We start from the raw sequence: 19,959 nt of genomic DNA on the forward strand, positions 1-19,959 counted from the left end.
TGTAAAGTGAGAGAGGGGAGACCAACGGAGAGTAAAGCAGAGAGCTTTTCTATTGGGTTACAAAATGTTTGTTTTTCACATTTGACCCGCACCATATATTTTTCACATACTTTGTTTATTTAGTTTCAGTGAAATATCGGTTCACTGAGTTCCTCAAAATTTCAATCAAGTTTTTTTAGTTGAAGTATAATTTTACTAATACGTATTATTAATTGCTACCTTTTAACATTTTTGTCAAAAAATTTCATAATGGGAGTCAAGTTTTTGTTAAATTAATACAAGTGGTAAATGTACTTTTGTTCAACATCAAATAGTTCAATTTTTTTGGTAATAACTTCAAATATTTTTTTGTTGAATAACTTCAAATAATTCATACAGGTGTTAAAACTTTATATCACTTCCTCAAAATTGCAAAACTAAATTATTATATCTTAAATCTCTTTCATTCTTTTAATTTAGTCTAGTAGTACCATAGGTCTTTAGTTATGGAAAATTCTACTTTAAATAACATATGACTTATATGACCCGCATAAACTAAAAGATGGTTCACCCCTAATTTTTAGGAGTTCCCATATATTTGTGTCTATTGGTTTGTATATAGTGTTTTTTAAAGTCAGTTATTGTAAATGAACTCTTTAGTTATTTTATACTGATAAGCCATGTATGTTATCGGTTGATTTTGTTTGAAGTTATTGTACTACTAATTTGCAAAACAAACCTAGGTTGCCATAAATTTTTAGTAGATTTTAAATAGAGCATATTCAATTAACAAAGCACATTTTAAATAGCGGCCATTCAATTAACATCCAATACAAAACTTCACTATTAATCCATTATCTTCAAATAAGAAAAAAAAATGCACAATTAAACTAATACATAATGTGTACTAGTTAATTAACTATGGAGTTTAGGATTTATCCACTTCGATAACTAGTTCCATTTGAAAACTCTTATTTATATTCATATCATATTAACTAATAATCATTCTAAGTTAAGTAGTCACAAGTTTATTTACACTAATGAATTTTTTATTTTTTAATTATTTTTATTCTAATGAAGTTATTACATATACAAGAAAATTAAACTAATAAGGAGGCTCATAAGTATATAACAATAAAAAATCATTAGAGAACACATAATAATTACAAAAAATTAGGAGTAATAGTTGTAAAAAGTAATAAATATTTTAAATCAAACAGTGACAAGACTAGGTTGTCACTAAAGGCTATACAATGTTATCAGTGACAACAATTGCAAAGTTGTCAAAGAAAGTGCTATTAATACTGACAACTTTTAGAAAGTCGTCACTATTGCAGTTCCCGCTCTCTCCATGACTCTTGGCGGGAATCGAATTGTGACAACAATGCAAGGTCGTCACTGATGTGTTGGCTCCCCTGACTCAATTGTGACAACTTGCTGTATTGTGGTTAAAGGACACCATTCTGTGACGATTTTTTTTCATCACTGAGAAATGTTGTCACTAATGACCAAATTTCTTGTAGTGTGATACTAGTAGGGAAGGAGTAGAGTAAATTTATAATATTAAGTTTAAATTTTTCTAAAAGAAAAAAAATAAAAGACCAAACCAGATAATTCATTCATTCTTATTTTTTGTGCTATAAAAAGGTTAAAAGTACGAACAGTACAATTAGTTCTTCAAAATTCCCTTTTAACTTTGAAATGCTTATGCACAGCATAGGAATCACAGGGTGGGATAGATCGGTTCTATGGCAATCCCACACATTCCTTCTTTGGCAGCAATATCCCTTTCCATCCTCATGTATCCATCCTCTCCCCAACCTTTACCCCATGAATTCTTGATCCTCCAATACTTCAATGTGGAATTACTGGTACCATAACCAACCAATGTTACACCATGATCTATGTCAGTTCCACATTCACCTGTGAAAACACCACCTGCATAGAACTGGAAATCTGCACCTGAAGCATCAACCATTACGGCCAGTGGTTGGTTAGCTAGTACTTGTAAAAGTGCCTTCTCATCGTCTTCTGGGACGTAGTTGTAGCCACTGATCTTGGCCACTGGTTCTTTTCCCTTGTTGGTGTTACAAGTGCCTTTATTATCTTTGGAGGGGTAGTTGCTCTCAGTTGTAAGTCCATGTTGTTTGATGAACTCAAAGGCATCTTCTGTGGAGCCTTGATAACAATCAAGACGAGTGCTGCAGTCCACAATTTCTTGATTTGAAAGAGTGTATAGCTTTCCTGTTTTGATCTTGATTAGGGCTTCCACAGCATTAACAGCAGGAATTGTCCAAGCACCTGGGTAATTTGGTTGTGTGCATCATAAATTAGAGGTAATTTGGTTGTGTGCATCATAAATTAGAGAATTCTAACAGTCATGATTTGTGTTAATTAAACAACTGGAAAAAAAAAAGAAAGAAAAACCTCTGTCCAAGTGATTTCTTTTTGTTTTTCATTTTAGGAAAATGTTACATCTTTCCTCCTCTTTCCCCTATAAGGTTTGAAATCTTCCCTTTGAACAAAAAAGGGGAAAAAATACTACTCTTTGATTCTATGCAGGATTGAACTCAGTTGTACACCTTATCTACCTACCATAATATAACTTGTAAAAATATAAACAAAAATGATAATTAGGTCTGACCTTTGGTCATAATTGGCTGAGGAAAGAACGTAATCTAACATAGCATAATCTCGGTAAAGCTCTTATTGTGGATAAATCTTAAGTCTTAGTGCCAGAGACTCTTTAACTTAAAGTTTATAATAAAATTTTCTCAAATGATTGTGTGAGAGCAAGGCCTTAATCACATCTAAATCCAGTGAGACACTTTAAGAAATGGAATCTCATCCAGAAATCCATTATAAACACCACTACCCTTTTAAAGGGACTAGCGGTGTGCCACAAAAAACCAAGGACAACAAATTATATTCTTGAATACAAAGCAAAGTCTATAGTACTCTTGCAAACACAATTATATCTTCCTGAAATCAGGATACGCAACAAGATCTAAACAAAATTCAGTTGAACAAAAAGGCCTTTCGGTTTCTTGAACAGGCCAATTTTTGGAGTTTTTCTCTTTACATATTTTTCAAATTTTTTGTCTTCGTCAAACTTTTGTGATTCTATGGGATAATTTATAAACAAAAACCTTAGTATTATGCATTTCTATTTTCGAAAGATAACATAGATTAATACGTTCATTTGACTAAAAATGACAAATGTACCAATGGTAGTGGGATGGTGGGATATCCTAACTTACCACATGACACTTCGCGGATTGGTGCAACAGCTCCCTTTCGCCTCCAATCCAAGCTAGGGGGAATTGCAGTAACAATTTTATCATACTCAGAAGATGATAGGATTGCTGTTGATTTATCCTTGGAGAGGCTTATGTGCCCAATATGAGCTGCTTTGAACTCTTCATTGGTCAAATCCGCAAATTGATTGGCACTTAGCTTGTATGGTTTGTTACCTGCTCTATTAACCAAGTCAATGTACTCCACATTGGCCTTGAATATTTGGTAACGCTTTTCCTTCTCTGCAGTGTCCTTGTATTGACGCCCATAACTGGCCATCCAATGCTCATGTCTTTCAATCATTGAAATCTCACTGATTACCCGAGACGTGGCTTGGAGAACCATCCACTGAATCAGAAGAATAGAGAAGAATTGCTTCGCAGATTTTGATGCCATTATGCTAAAAAAAGTTACTAGAAAAACTTGATTTAGTAGTACAATCACATGAAATCATGTCACTTATATAGGTTTGAAGGGTTCGATTTTTAAACTTTTTAAAAGGGCAAATTACATTTTACCCCCCTGTGGTTTAGCATTTTGTTACATAACTCCCTATGATTTCAAAAACTATACATAACCCTCTCATGGTTTGAATTAAAGTATCAAAGTAACGGAAATAGTCATTCGTAACGGAACTTTTAGAAATGTTGAAATTACCCTTATAAATACATGACACATTAACCCCCTTATAGTTTAATATTTTACCATATAACCCCCTTATAGTTTAATATTTTACTATATAACTCCCTTATAGTTTTCAAAATATACACATAACCCTCCTTGGTTAATAAATAATTTTCAACTTTACATAAGGGTATTTTTGACATTTTAGGTTACTCCGTTACGAATGATCATTCCCGTCACTTTGACACTTTAATCCAAATCATGAGGGGGTTATGGAAACCATAGGGGGGTTATGTAAAAAAATGCTAAACCACAGGAGGGTAAAGTGGAATTTGCCCTTTTAAAAATTATGATAGTGGCTAATATGAATGTTGTTTTCCTACTTTCCGTGAATGGCAAAGTAATGTCCTTCTCTATTTTCTTTCAGTTTGTAGCTTATGAATGTCATCTTGTAGAATTTCTTTATCTAGTTTTATGAGGTTTTTGGAATGAGCTTCTTGAAAGTGACTAATTTGATAAATTTCCTTGCTCAATGACCATTACCATTTAGAAATGTCAATGAAGACATTTGTATGATTACAATCTGGTAGTCAATTTTTTGCTGTTTACAAGAATATTCAGTTTCATGATCATGGTTTTGGTTGTGAGCATAGTGAAGCCTAGAGAGAGAGAGAGAGAGAGAGAGAGAGAGAGAGTAAAATTGGAATCACACATTCTAACTTTTGTGTTTAACTACAGCTCATGAAGGTTCAAACCTTGAGGAAATAATTCACTAGTATGTGACAAATAAAGATAGTTAAAAGTATAATGCGTTTGAAATGGAGAATTATCTGCGAAATTGAGTTTTAGTTGCCGTGTTATGAGTTTCTAGACTAATTCGCTGGTTAGTTTCAATAGTGATTTTGGAAGAGATTTTGGAGATTTTTTAACGTATCACTTTCTTGATAACAATAATGTTATTTAATAAAAATGATGTCTAGCAAAATTTACTTTCACGATATCCTTATTTTGGGTTTCAACTACCAATCTACAATTTAAAAATGAATACTAAATCTCTTATAATGGCCAATTTGTCTTTGACAATCATATGAATAACATTCTTTATTATATTAATTTGTAAAATACTAGTGAGGCAAATATCTAATTCTGAAAAGGATTTTTTTAAAAAAATTTTAAAATTCTCAAACAGTGAAAATAGAACTTTCAGATCTCTGTCCTAGATCCATTTGTTTTAATCTCCAAAGTCATGATCCCTCCTAAGAGATCAATCTGAAATTAGAGCACGATTGCGAGCATACATTTTGGTAACTAAGCTGTCTTGATCAACTTAAATTGCTTAAAATATGTGTACCGATGATCATGGAACTTTTTTTTTTTCTGGTAACATCTAAAAGGCTTCCAAGAAGTCAAGGAAGACAACCAGAAGTTTGCACATCCGATCTAAATATTAGCAAAATAAATTCGGTAGGCCAATAAATTGTGGTTACTTTTTTTTTTTTTTTGTCGAAACGATAGATGTCCTATAACCTAATCTAGCCTAGTCTAAGGGGAAGGGGAGGGAGTTCGATGTGAGTACAGACTCCATCGATGAAAGTCAATTAAGACCGCCACAAATTATGGCAAATTTGTGGGAGGCAGGGATTGAACCCCTGACCTCCAGCATCACCTTTAATGGTGATGACCACTGGACCAAATGGCCAGTGGCAATAAATTGTGGTTACTTGAGCTTGGGCTAACGAGGGTTTAGATTTTGGATAGTTTCTTTCCTATCATCAAATGGGTGAGTATTGTGCGCTACCCATGGTGAGCCATTGGACTTGGGGACCGCATTTGCCTTTCACATTTTTACAAGTATTTTAATTTGGTACATTAGCACGTTTTTTTTTTTTCTTATAGGGATAATTTCAAAAACCTCCCTTGAGGTTTTTGACAATTTCACTCGGTTCCCCTTAGATTTAAGAAACTACACTTACCCCTTGATATAGTAAAATATCTATAATGCCCTCCACTTAGTAGACAATTTTAAATTTAAGACAATAAATTTTCAAAACCTAAAAAAAATCTATTTTTGTCTCTTGTCTATTTTCTAATTAATATAACCTTTTTTTAGAGATAATTTCAGAAACCTCCTCTAAGGTTTTTGACAATTTCACTGAGTTCCCTTGAGGTTTTCAATATTACAATTACCTCCCTTGATGAAAGACAATGACTATAATAACCTTCATAATTTTTTAAAAGACAAGCCATTGACAAAAAGGGAAAAGATAACAGAAAAAAGGAAAATGAAAAAAGGAAAACAATTCTTCTTGACCAGGCCATATATTATGGCCAAACTATTTCAGTCGTGGCCATTAAATTGTAACCTTCTATCACTTAATATGCTAATCAAGGTAAATGTTTCCTTCCTTCTATCACTCAAATATGCTACTGCTATTGATGATGATAAAAGCAATCATCACTGCCAACAACCCAATTCTTCATATCATTGAGTACAAAAAAACTATTGGATTACGGAAAAATATAATTTGATAGACTGTACTAAAAGTACTACCCCAAACTTGCATTTTGTTGATGTTTTGCCTGGTTCCTCTTTTAATAGACATCAAACTTGTTCTCAATAAAATCGTCTCGGTTCAGATAAAAAAATGTGGGCTAATATAGGATGGCCAACCCAAATGTTGATAGCAGAGGTTAGAAAAATTTTGGTAAGTAAGGGTTTGGCCGTTTGAGTGGGAAAAAGGTAAGGATTGTGAGTTTTATGACTAATGGTTTAGTAGGCAACATATGCAAGAAACCTATAGAGAGGTAAAATTGTGAAAGTAAGAATTACAACAATGGATTTTGGCATCTAAGACAAAGAGTTTGTTCGAAAGAAGAAAAATGATAAGAGTTTGAAAGTTTTGGTGGATGTAGAAAATCATGAGGATAAAAAATATCAAGACATTGGTTAAGTAATAAAGCTCATAATTTTGGTAGTACACAAGTGTATTCTTGACTTTTAAAATTTTTTAATGATTATTCATATTAAGGAAATTTAGATGAGAGCAATTTTGGGCATTCATATACTTTTTTGGTCTTACATCATCAAGTTGAAACCCAAACCTATGTTCTAGGGGAGGTATGTATAATTTTCAAATCGTGAGGGGAGCTTTCTGAAATTACTAGAAACCTCAAGGGAGGTTTCTGAAATTATTCCCTCTTTTTATTATCTTTAGTTTTGTGGATATTAACAAATTGAAATTACAAAATCTACAAAGAGAGTAGATTATGTGTCAAACTAGAAGAAATGAAGAGACTCACAGTGATAGAGAAATAAATAATGAAATAGATGATTGAAATAGAAAGAAGAACTAAAGATATGGAATTATTCATATTTTGTTTGTTGTTAAGAAAAACTTTTATAAAATGTCAATAATTACATAATGATTTCTTTCATCAGATTAGAAATTTTTTGTTATGATTTTATTGTGGAAGTAGAATTTATTCTCTACTTTTAAGATATTAGTAATATTTTTAAGGGCATAGGAGAGTTCTAATAGTGGTTCTAGGTCATATTAATTTATATTGAAGAGGTATTTGAGCATTGGTATTTAATTTAGGGGTATAAAATTAGTTGTCAATGGGGTTTTTGTTTTTTTTTTTAATTGTGATAAGTATTCATATTGTATATGTAATTTAGGATTTTTTGGATGGTTACTTGATTTTAGAACTTATACTTGGATGATTGTTAAGGATTTGGCTTATTGATTTATGCAAAGTGTAGAAGAAAATGTTGATTTATGCAAAGTGTGGAAGAAAATGATTGAGTATATAATATTTTTGTTTCTTAGTTTTGTACAAAAGGGCAATTTAGGATTCTTGAAAGAAACGCTAAGTTATTGGACCTCCATTGTTACTGAATAATAAAAGTAGGAGAGCATATGTAATTTTTAAAACCTGAGGGGAGCCCTTTGTAATTATGAGAAACCTCAAGGGATGTTTGTGAAATTATCCCTTAATGTTTTCATCTTCGGCGTGGTCACAAGCAAGGTTTGTAAAATCGGGATCCTACGTAGGATCGATTTTAATTTCACAGGATCGGATCGTAGGATCGGATCGTAGAATCGTAAGATCCTACCAAAAGCTCTTAATTGCAATTAAAGGTTGCAATTCTTTGATAAATTACAAATATACCACAAATATTTTCATTTATTTGCAAAATGGAGCTTCGTATTTCACAAATTTACAAAAAATTGTAGGATCGTACGATCCTACGATCCTACGATCCTATACGATCCTGAACGATCCTGCACGATCCTACACGATCCTGCTACGATTCTATGCGATCCTGCAAAAAATTAATATGATTTGCGACTCTGCATACGATCCGGATCGATTTTGGTTATCCGGATCGTAGGATCGTAGGATCGTACGATCCTACGATCCGGATCGCGATTTTGACAACTATGGTCACAAGGAACTGATACCTTCGTCGTTCGTATTATAGGATTCGTAACATTTTTGGATAATTTGCAGTTGTAAAAAGGGTTAAATGCAGAAAACCCCATGAACTTTTATAGCCGTTGCACAATACACCCCGAAATATGTTTATAGGCACTTTACACCCAAGTTCCACTGAAAAGTAACGAATCTTTACACACCGTTTATTTTATCACACAAATGACAACTTTATCCTCAGATAATAATTGAACGGACAAAAGCACCCTTTGTTAGTGTTGCTCATTAACTAGTTGGAAAGAGGGCAATTCTGCTCCGCAAATCGAGATCTCTGCATAATTCATACCATACATGCGCGCCAACTTTCCACAATAACACTGAAAAATCTTTTTGAAGTGGGCAGCACTAAGTTTATCCCTCTCATCAGGTCCATACAACCATCGTGCAATTGGCAAAGCAGAATTTTGTTTCTTCAAACTTCTTCCATCCTCACTATAGCTGCTTGATGGAGATTCACAAAAAGAAGGTCAAGAATCATAAATCCTTTTGACTAACTCTGGCGCAACTTTTTGCCCATTGATAGGCTCAACTCCATCACTTTTGTCAACTGTATCAACTTCTTTCCCTTCAAAAACTCAGAGGCTGCTTCCTCATCAGATGATCTTGCTCCCTTGTCACATATATTAGAACTTCTGGTACGTAACTGTTTCCTATACTTGGCTCTTATTGTAGAAAGGATGTTCTCCCTACACCACCCGTAATGACAAAATAATTATACGAAATTCATTCTTTAGGTGAACTGTCCACGAAATAGGTTAACAATGACAATTCAACGAATTTCAGTGAAGTTCTGGCGGAGAACCATAAATACTAACATGAATTACACTGACATTCTTTTCATCAATGTGTTATTAAGGACTTACTTCTACTGAACATGGAAAAATATTTTCCTTCTACATTTTAAAGGGAAACCTCAAACTAGTAAGTGGCATAAGCAAAAGCTTCAGCAAGGAATAGTAGACTGTCTACTTACTAAAAACAGACCTCAAAAGAATTCAGGATTCCATTAAATTCTGATAAATGCAAATCAACTTAGGCAGCAGTAAATTCATTCTTTATACCAATAATTTCAGCAGGAAGGAGATGAGAATATTTGCGGACATCGCATTCCCTTCCGGCATCAAAGCTCCTGAAAATCTCCCAAATAAAATAAATGCCACTAAATTGTAAGAGCAAAAACATCGTGAAACAAAGAACTCCATAATTTTGAACAGGCAGCAGTAAATGAAAGAGATATTGCAATCTGGTTACAATATTTCTCCTTGTTTCCTGCAAATTCTCTACTAAACTATCTGTAATAATATCAACAGAGCCACGCAAGAAGGGTTCATACAGATATATCAATATCCTAGGTGCTTAAACTTAAAACCGAGTTGCGCTCATGAATCAAATGCACCACGCTCTTTAAATTCATATTGTCTGATATTCTAAAGCATCAGATTGGAAACTAACTAGAAAACTGAAGTGTCTCCTGTAGACAGCTACAAATGTAAGACGTTGAAATGAGTGGTAAAGACACAATACAAAAACTCGCCTTTGTGATGGTAAAATGCTGAACACGCGGATGTTTTCTGGAAGATATGAGTTGACATAATTAGCAAGAGCAATTCCGCTGGGGTCATCCTTCTAAGCCTTTTCAGGGATTTCCATTTTAAAAGATATCATCGTAGCCAGCGAATGAACCTGAAATGTATATTATCTTGAGAGACCAACAACCAGCCAGGAACAGGTCATGTAATGCAAAATATCAGCATAAATTGGAGTTTGAGAAACATACTCCTTTATCAGTTCTGCTACTTCTTGCCCAAGCAATTTTCTGCAAGTCTCCAAAGTTACTATCACGAATTCCGCCAGCTTTATGAATTGCCTTCTCCAGTTCACCTTCAATAGCTGCATTACGGAATTGTAATGCTTTAGCCCAATTCCATCCATGCTAGCTATGCTGATGAGATATGTAATATGGACGAGTCAACAATACGCTATACCATTAGAATGGTAGAGGTTGTCCCCAAAAGTTGTTTTCCCACCTTTTTGTGAAGGTCAAGATAATCAAAAGTCTCTTAAGGTTCTTAAACCGCAGCGAATGCAATTATAAAAGTTTCACAGCAAGCAAAAGCCTGCACTCCTCCATATAAAACAAAATCCAACCAAATGATCGGGAAATATGTCGATTTGAAAAAAAATAATAAGAACAAAATGACCATTTTTGCCAATAAACTCACCAAAAATTTTTGGTTTTAAGCTCAAAGTCTAATTGGCTCAACCAAAGACATTAAAGAAGCAGAATTGGTCAAGCAAGACTAACGATCAAGAAAACAAATGAAGCACCCAGCCACGAATGACGATGCCATAAAAACTCAATCCAAAAGGGAAATGGGAAAAAAAAAAAAAAGAAACTTACTGGGTAATGCATGTTCATCCCTTTGCATTTGCAGACCTGCCCACCAACAATCACTATTTAATGAGCAACACTAACAAATCACACCAAATTTGAGCGGGCAATTCTGTCACTATTTATCACACCAACAATCACTAATTATATTCGTTGGAAAGAGGGCAATTCTGTCAGCAAATTCAACGGATAGAAAGTGCAAGCCACGCGCTTTGTTTCACCGTGAAATATGTGAACGGTCGTTTTCTTAGGGTGCAAAGTACCTATAAACATATTTCGGGGTGTATTGTGCAACGGCTATGAAAGCTCACGGGGGTTTTCTGCATTTAACCCTTGTAAAAATATGCATGATAATGGAATAGGAATTTGGTGAAAATTTTAAGTAAATTAAATATATATAAATTTGACTGCCTATATTGAATCACACCATTGGGAAAGTAATCAGTGAACTCTGATTTTGAGCATGGTGAATAAGTTGGACAAGTTTTCAGTTATGGTTATGTAGAATTTGAAGATTTTTACATACTAATTTTGTTAGATTATAATACAGTCCATATTTGCCATCATGTCATCAAGTTAAATTCACTGTGAGATGGTGAAATAATTGTTTTTAATTCTTAGATCTTAATAATTTCAATGATTTAATATATAAGCTGCTATTTCCATTAAAAGATACAAGTTCAAGGAATAATACTCTAAAGGAACCATAAAATCCTCCTATAATACAAGGTGCATGTATAGGTGAAAACTAGTGACCTGAGTTGAGTTCATCGCTAGATAAGCTCACCTGCAAAACAAAAAGTGGCTGAGACTATGTTGCCAGTTTCACTCCAATGCATAAGTCAGAAGTTGTCGGGAGTTATATTGAGTGGTTTGGATTACCTATCTTTCCAAGTGAGTAAAGTGCTGATATTTATACTAGAAAAGATAGGTAGTAGAATGATAAGATCTACTGTTAGTCTAATCTCGTAAAATAAGATATGACAGTGATATTAGTTGTAGGACTGAATCATAGAATGATTGATTGTCACATCAATCATATCAATCACCAATCACATCATAGTGACGAGCCGAAACTTTTGATACCTCAGGTAAATAAGCCATCCCTAGATTAATTCTCGGTGAGGGGCGATTAGGCCAAGGTATCCTCTGGTCCAGGCTAACCGAGATGTTTTCTTAGTTAAGGTGACTGAGGTATTCATAGTAGACATGAGAACTTTTAAAAACTTGGACATGAAAAAGAAAAACATACAAGAATATCCGGGGCCATAGAATTTTTCTGTGATATAAGGTGGACTTGGAAAAATGCTTGCAAAAACATGGATATGGAAAAGAACCAAAAGAAAAACATACAATACTATATCAAAGTACCATGGATATGGTGATTACATAAATGACAAAAACATAAATTTTATCCAGTACCAAAAAAGAGAGTAAGAGACGAAACAATTACAGGATACTAATTAGACAATCAATAAATTTTATGAATAAAAAAGTTTTAATTGGCTTCAAATTATTCATTTTAGCAAGAACCCTTCTAGCCAAGCAAGCAGATTTTTGACCCAAGTGCGTTTAGTCATTTTCCATTCTTTTGGATGTAGTATAAACTTACGCCTCATGATATACTATTCCAATCATGGAAAATGGTTATATTTTCATGCGACTTAACCCTTTTTTTTTTTTTGAGAATTCAAATTATTTTATATATCTATAATTAGTTTACCTTTTCCTCGAAAAAAGGTCCTTATCTAAGCTAACTAGGGATCCCACAATCATTTGACCAATGTTCTTATCAATTAAGTTGGATCTTGAGAACCGTTGTCTCAAATTTGACAAGGGCTTTATATCAAATTATTTTTTTTTTCAATGTAAAAACTTATGATTGTTTGGGTAACAAAAGTAGAATGTACGATAACACTAATTTAATATCAAAAGTTTTTTTTCTGGTAAAAAATTTATAACAAATTTTTTTCGAGATGCCAATTGAGTTTTTTGCAATCTTAGGGACACGCCCATCTGCGTCCATTCTTCCGTACACAATAAAATAGAAAAGAGTAAAAAATAATTAGCTACAATATTAATCCAGAGATTAATTGAAAGAGGTAACTTGATAAGAAAAATTAAAATTGGGGGTGGAAAACAAATTAAGGTAAACCTTCAAGGACTTCGACGACAACCTTAAATCCTAACGCCATAATTAAAATCGTAAAACCCTTCGCAGAACCCTCTATTCTTATAGACCAGCAAGAAGAGCAGACCTGTCAGGCCGATTTGAGGATCTTCCTTCCGGTAAAATTCATTCTCAACCCTTGTTGTTGTTTCATAGCCTTTCGGGCTTTTCTTTTTCTTTTATTTTTCTGTTTCCTCGGAATTTTGAATGTAATTGATTTGGGCCCTGAAAGCTGAATTTCATTTCCCTTGATTATGATCTATTTTGTATAGTTCTTTTAGTTGTTTGGCTTTTTTTTTTTTGGGTTCATTAGTTTTTTTTCTATGATCATCTTGATTTTGGATATTTTGATAATTTCGATTGTGATATTCTTACATGACATAAAAATATTACATTGTGATATTGAAGTAAAATGATTAATGTTTTCGCCATTTATCAAACAAATTAAGAGCATAAGATTGTGTTGGGAGGTAAAAATATGAATTAATAGATTGATGAGCTTGGAGCTCCATCATTTTCTTTCATTCAGAATTACTAAGCATGATCAAGGTGGTTGTATCTAATGTGAGAGAGCAGGGGAATTGCTCCATTCTTGAATCAAGGTGTTTGTGGTGCGAGAAGGGAGGCCATCTGTGACGAGTATTTTGCTGCATTAAGTAGAGAAGCTTAAAAGTTAATTTGGAAGTTGAATGGTTGATGGTAAGTTAAAGAAAATCTTACTGGAGGAATTTGCTTGTATTTCTGCAGAAGTGTATTGTGGGGTCATAAGTGGCTACTTTTGTGGTTGCAGTTTACAAACTTTGTCATTTTTTGTTGTAGGATGATACCCGTAATACTCATGGTGTAAATTTTGTTCCAGTTTTTATCAAAAGGTACCGTTGTAAGCTTGAGATCTATAGGTGGAGAAGGTTTTTGTGATACTGGATGTATTTGCTCGGACTTTTGTGGAAGTCCCATTTGGGAGTCGTAAGTGGCTAACTTTTGTCACTGTAGTTTACTAACTTTGTGATTGGTAACTGTAGGATAATAAGAGCAGTGCCTATGCATTTTTTGTTTCCAGCTTTTTGTTCAATAGGTACTGATCTTATAGTTGTAACAGTAAAATTTGATGTCTTGGATGCCAGTAGTAAAAAATGGTTTAGTATAGCATTTTGTTTGTTGCACAAAATCTGTGCAGTATAGATCAGTTTCCGTTCCTCTTAAATGCCTGGAAGTTTTTTTTTTCTGGAGCATGCCTGGAAGCATTTTGAAGTTTTGTGTTTTCAAAAATGCTGCCGTTAATTCATTTAGTTATTTTTATTGAGCCTTTGATGTAGCTAGCTATTTATACTAGTTGTATGCATTGATTGGCAACCATATAAAGAGCTACTGTGCCTTGGTTAAATCAGCGGTGAAGCCACCCTAACAAACTTGTCTTGTGGGATGGAGAAAACCTCAAATTGGATAGGTGAAGAGAAATGTTGATGGGGCCTCTTCATACAACCCTGGAAATGCCGGAATGGGTGGAGTGATTAGGGATGAACAAGACTGTTATTTATCAGGCTTTATGGCTAATCTGGATAAAAAAGCAATGTGGTGGCAGAATTTTGGGGGATGAACTACGGACACTCCATGGCATGGAATATGGGATACAAAAAGATTACTCTGGCGTTGGACTCACAAGTTGGGATACAATTGGTAGGTGAATCAATCACCTACCATTGGACTCACTTTATACAATTGGTAGGTGAATCAATCAGACACTGGATAAACCAAGTGTGGGAGTGTAAGATGGAGCATTGCAGGAGAGAAACGAACATGGCTGCTGATTGGTTAGCAAAGCAAAGTCTTAATAGTCAGCTAGGTTTACAAGTATGTCCGGAACCTTCTACTCATCTTAAGCAAATCCTGTTAGCTGATGCAATTTGGGTGGCATACCCACATCACGCAGGGGACCTATAGTCCTCCACTGGAGCACCAAAAAAAAAAAAGGGAGAAGAGCTATTGTGAATAATTGAACTGCATCATCTTGACTTAAGCAGAAAGGGAAAAATGTTCGATCTCCTGTCTTGAATCAAAAACTACTGAAGATGCTCTCTTTGGCTGCTTGTCCTCCTGTCCCTCTTCTTCGTCCATCTCCTCTAATTTTCATCTTGTTATGCAAATTGTGAATCTTCTCCTTTGTCTCCTTTTACTTTTCTGTTCTACCTTTCTGAGATATGCTGCTGCATGAGCTGGGAATCAGTTCTAAATCTCTGCAGTTGGTTATAAGTTTTCTGACATTAATTGTTGCGTTTAGTGTCCAAATAATGGTGAGTTTTCTGAATTTTATGGCCAAAATGCTGGAAATGGTTGTTCTGAAATTGTTGAATGACTTCGTAGTTATGTGACTATTTGTGACGGAACTTTATGTGCTGCTGGAACATTTACCAGTACTATACTTTAGATTCTGGTTATTGCCAAAGGTAATGACAAAGATGGGGCAGACACATGGGTGGTGGATAGGGGGAACACGTGGACATGGATAGGGGGGACGCTAAAAACAGAGTATTGATTTTTTCTTCAATTCCTGCAGTCTTTCCAGATAAACCTCCAATTGAAGCTCAAAAACTACAGGCTTTCAGCTTCTAGTAGGACTACTTGTTTGGCGTAAGTTGCAGTTCAATACTCTGCTCTTCGATCGTTCAATTTCTATGTACATTTTCATATATATTGTTGATTCTCAAAATTTTGTGCTATTATTTGCTTATAATGATGAAAATTTGGTGTTTTAAAGATGTGGGTTTTTCTATTTCTGCTGTGCGGATGAGGGGTATTGGGTGGGTTGGGTTGGTGGGAGATGGTTTAGGTATCATATATGTTGATGAATAACCATTTCCTAGGAAAATGTTTTGCTTTGATTTTCACTTCAATAGTTTATTTGTTGATTAACTAGTAATGGGCAATTCTTGGGTTTTTCTTTTTTTTTTTCCCTTTTTCGAGAATGCAAAACTTAAGATGAGAAAGTAAAAGTTGGGGTTGGCTTCCATGCATTTGTTTAGATATATATCCTGGAAACTATTGGATAATTTTTTTAACATCATTACTTAAGGAAAGTTTGTAGCTTTTAGATTTTTTGTTTTGGTTTTAATTGATTAAGAACAGTGAGCAGTTGAATAGCTATAAGAGATGGATATAAGTTCTTTGTCTTACCATATCATGATTGGTTTTAAAGATATATGACTATCTGTGTGAATGTTGGTTTACATTCCTCGCTACATAAATGAGGTTGTCGCAATACTATGGACATAGGGGGGTGTGAAATGGTTTGTTGCTAATGGTTTTATTGCATCAAGATATGAACTTGAATCAAGGCCTGTGGTCTAAGTGTAGTCAGTTTGCTTGCAGATTGTCTGTTGTTTGAGCTGTTTGTTGTTCATCAAGATATACGTCTACTATTTGTTGCATACTTCCTTTTCGAGCCATTCTTCCTGAATTCTGAGTCTTTAACAAACAATTGAGCAATTTCAGGTTTAGTACTAAGCTTTCCTTGAAGTATTGCCCACGCCCATTTGTGTTATAGATTCTGTTGAATAGGACTTCTTCTCAATGAGGGCATCTTGTTGAGACTAGAAGAATCAAGGTTCCTCCCGGAGTGGCTCGTTTATGGTGTTTTTTCCTGCCATGAAATTGCTGGAAATTGGAAAAGCAGAATTATGAAGAGTCCCGTTTCTTGTACGATTCAAGTTCCTGTTCAGTTACCCTTACATAGGCCCAAGGAGGTTAGCTTTGAGCTTTGGGTTTCCTGCTTGATACTTTATTGTTCTATTTGCTGATATGAAAAACTTTTTTCCCCAGATGTGGAGCACCAGAGTGAATCCTCTCTTACATTTCAAATTCGTGAATTGTAGTTTCTTTTCTATGCAGGAGGTCTCAAGTGTAATTACCTGTGCTGAAAAGGTAAGCTAGATAGATTATGTTTATTGCTTATTTCATGAATGAACAAATGTAAGGGATATTTCTACTCAGTGCATATTAAATATTCAAGCTTCTATGTCTATGTCCTTTGTGGAGTGTAGGCAAGAAGAACCGTTGTCAATGACACAAATTCTCCTGAAGATGTATGTGAATATGGATCATTTGACAGGTAGCCGTATTGTTCCAATCAAATTAATTACTTTGTATGGTTCTCTTTCATTGGTCCTTCTATGTTCAACACTTTGTTTTTTTCCTTCTGCTTGGATGTCAGTTCAGGCTTATGCTGCGGCTCATCTATATGAATGGAAGTTAAATCTCATTGTAACTTCATTAGCAGGAAATCCACAAAAATGGTCAGAAAGATGGGGAAGAAAGAACACCACTTGTGGCAGAAAAGAGATTCTGCTAGGTCTGGCCAGAAAGCACTAAATCTTGTTCGAAATGTATGTGTGGTTTTCTTTTGTTTGTTCTTAAATAGGTTATATCTTTCACTTTTTGAAGAGTTAAGTTCTTTGTATTGAAGGATGAGGACCTATTGTTTTGTTCTAATGAAAAATTTTCCCTATAAATACAGTGGTGTTCTGTGATTATTTGGCTTTGATTTCTATCTTAAGACAAAACTCAACTTGGCAGATTTCTGGACTTCCAAATGAAAAAGAGGCTGTGTATGGTGCACTGGATAAATGGATAGCTTGGGAGGCAGAGTTTCCTTTGATTGCTGCAGCTAAGGCGCTAAGAATCTTAAGGAAAAAGGGTCAATGGGTTAGAGTAATACAAGTACGGTGCTTGTAAAGTTTTTGGATATCTTTTGCTGCTGAACTTGCATGGTTGTGAGTGCTGACCTTGCTTTATGCAGCTCTGGTATTGAATGACATTTGCTTGCTAAGTCTAGGAAATCTCTCTCTCTCTCTCTCACTCACTCACACACATACACACACATATGCAAGCATATGGCCATGGGCACAAACAAATATGTAGAGAGCTTGTCTTTGTCTTAACTCAAATGCAGACAATGAGAACGACTGCTATTAGTATTTTTTTCTTGGGATATTTTCAACATAAAGTTAATCTATACGTGGATTTTAGTCGAATTATGCTTAAGAATGAAATAGTAAGGTCATCATTTGCTTTCCAAGATCTCTTTACTTCAATTGCATGTCCAAGAAACTTTCTTTTCAATATCATGGTATTAGCAATCATGTTTCCTTTTTCATCTGGAAATAGACATTGAAATGATGATGGAACTTTTTAGATGTCACTAAATTTAAGTATCGGGTGTTCCATATATGTATGATATGTATTATAAGTTTGTTTACAGAAATAATGAATTGCAGAGTTAAACACTTTGAGTGCTGGATTAGCTTTCTTGGTCTTTAGCTCTTGATGGGACTGAAACATGTTACATTTATAATGCGTTGAAGAATAATGAAATGGTTGAATAGCTTTTTTGTCTTAATTCACGCATACTGCATGCTTTTATGTGCAAAAATACAAAAATTGATGAAGTGGCCTATTGGTACTCTTGATTCATTTTGTTTCACTATGCAATGATGCCTATATCAGTATGTTGTTATGTGATTATTTAGATAGACCACTTGCATCTAACAAGATCTTTGTTACTCAGGTTGCCAAGTGGATGCTTAGCAAAGGGCAAGGGACAACCATGACAACATATGACTCCCTTCTGTTGGCATTTGATATGGATTGCAGGATAGACGAAGCTGAAAGACTATGGAATATGATTTTGCACATTCATACCCGCTCTACCTCTAAGAAGTTATTTTCTAGGATGATATCCTTGTATGATCATCACAATATGCCAGACAACGTTATTGAGGTAAACCCCTCTGGTGCCTCTCTTCCACTTTTGTTACGGGGAACTGATTTCGTAACTTCTTCTTTTTTGTCTTGCATTATGGTCTTTTTATGAAATTGTGCAGACTTAAGAACATTTCACAATCCTTGCATGCTAAATTTCAGGTATTCGCGGACATGGAAGAGTTGGGGATCAAGCCAGATGAAGATTCTCTAAGAAAGATTGCACGTGCATTTGGAACATTAGGTCAAGTAGACAAAAAGAAACTAGTTCTTGATCGCTACCAAGGTAAATGGAAGTATATCCACTTCAATGGAGAGCGTGTTAGGGTGAGAAGGATCCATTGTGATGAATAAGCTACTGAAAGAAGTGACCAATTAAATTTGAGACTAGTTCTGATGTTGGTACATGTTCTGCCCCAGTAGTTTACGCATCCCTTTTAGCAATGTACATAGGCCATTGGCTAAATGATAATTATGTTGATAACAAGAAATCTAGTGATTTGTCATGTTGTATAGGTAAAAGCAGCAGTTGGTAGAATTGGATGAAATAATTCGTTTTGTAGCTATTATTTTCTTTCATTCAAGAACAATAGAGCATCTGTTGTGGTCTTGGACACGGCTGCGGATGGTTAGTCGATACCATTCCTGGAAATTGGTGTTTATCTTGAAAATAGCAAGTGCAATTTCAATGGCTACGGGCGTGTGGCTCTTAAGAATCCTCTCTCAGTTTTTCCTTTAATTTGGTTATAATTGTCTCTTGATCTTTAATTTGATACTGCTTTGTGTTTTCTTCCAAGGTAATATTTGTTATCTAATGTATAAGTACCCTTTATAATCAATGGACTTGAACATTTTACATATGAGATGGATATGTTGATACAAATTCAGGGTTTAGGGCCAGAATCAGCTGCGTTATCATCAGTTTAAGAGTTCTGTCATCTTAAGGATGTTTTAGTCTCATGTTGGATTGTAGGGTTTCTAATTACCCTTCTATTTATAGAGGATAGAGGATGAGTAAAATTCTATTCTGCTGTAAACGTATTTCATTCCTTTTTTTTTTTCTGAACTCTGTGATGTGAAATGCTCTGTACTTGGAATTCGATATTTAATAATGGTTTCATCTTCAGCGTGGTCATAAAGAATTGATACCTTCGTCGTTCGTATTATGGGATTCATAACATTTTTGGATAATTTGCAGTTGTAAAAATATGCCTGTTAATGGAATAGGAATTTGGTGAAAATTCTA

General features: G+C 34.6%; 2 protein-coding genes and 1 pseudogene across 7 annotated transcripts; 1 reads left to right on the forward strand and 2 right to left on the reverse strand.

The window, feature by feature from the left end:
• Window positions 1-1,702: 1,702 nt before the first annotated feature.
• LOC113782571 (senescence-specific cysteine protease SAG39-like) lies at window positions 1,703-3,672 on the reverse strand. The gene is made up of 2 exons (XM_027328455.1): window positions 3,243-3,672; window positions 1,703-2,280 (listed from the first exon to the last, which is right to left on the reverse strand). The coding sequence occupies exons 1-2, from the start codon at window positions 3,670-3,672 to the stop codon at window positions 1,703-1,705; spliced, it is 1,008 nt and encodes a 335-aa protein (XP_027184256.1).
• A 4,804-nt stretch (window positions 3,673-8,476) lies between these two features.
• On the reverse strand, window positions 8,477-12,984 carry LOC113782572 (annotated as a pseudogene).
• An 18-nt stretch (window positions 12,985-13,002) lies between these two features.
• LOC113782741 (pentatricopeptide repeat-containing protein At4g18975, chloroplastic-like) lies at window positions 13,003-19,200 on the forward strand. 6 transcript variants are annotated; one of them, XM_027328645.1, is made up of 9 exons: window positions 13,003-13,078; window positions 15,514-15,587; window positions 16,449-16,699; window positions 16,776-16,877; window positions 16,997-17,064; window positions 17,233-17,338; window positions 17,529-17,672; window positions 18,520-18,732; window positions 18,876-19,200. In XM_027328645.1, the coding sequence occupies exons 3-9, from the start codon at window positions 16,634-16,636 to the stop codon at window positions 19,065-19,067; spliced, it is 891 nt and encodes a 296-aa protein (XP_027184446.1). In that variant the 5' UTR covers window positions 13,003-13,078; window positions 15,514-15,587; window positions 16,449-16,633; the 3' UTR covers window positions 19,068-19,200. The 6 variants fall into 6 exon arrangements, with proteins under 6 accessions (XP_027184446.1, XP_027184447.1, XP_027184448.1 ...); XM_027328646.1 differs by having other exon boundaries at window positions 16,501-16,699; XM_027328647.1 differs by having other exon boundaries at window positions 16,515-16,699.
• Window positions 19,201-19,959: the final 759 nt, after the last annotated feature.

Source organism: Coffea eugenioides, chromosome 9 (assembly GCF_003713205.1).
Source record: "Coffea eugenioides isolate CCC68of chromosome 9, Ceug_1.0, whole genome shotgun sequence".
NCBI lineage: Eukaryota > Viridiplantae > Streptophyta > Magnoliopsida > Gentianales > Rubiaceae > Coffea > Coffea eugenioides.

Excerpts from the sequence above, each read along its gene's own strand:
- LOC113782571 (XM_027328455.1), bottom strand. The coding sequence starts at position 3,672 with ATGGCATCAAAATCTGCGAAGCAATTCTTCTCTATTCTTCTGATTCAG. Across the intron at positions 2,281-3,242 it reads ACCAATCCGCGAAGTGTCAT|GTGCTTGGACAATTCCTGCT; the intron begins GTGGTAAGTTAG and ends CAAATTACCCAG.
- LOC113782741 (XM_027328645.1), top strand. The coding sequence starts at position 16,634 with ATGAAGAGTCCCGTTTCTTGTACGATTCAAGTTCCTGTTCAGTTACCC. Across the intron at positions 16,700-16,775 it reads CCTTACATAGGCCCAAGGAG|ATGTGGAGCACCAGAGTGAA; the intron begins GTTAGCTTTGAG and ends TTTTTTCCCCAG. Across the intron at positions 17,065-17,232 it reads GAATATGGATCATTTGACAG|GAAATCCACAAAAATGGTCA; the intron begins GTAGCCGTATTG and ends CTTCATTAGCAG.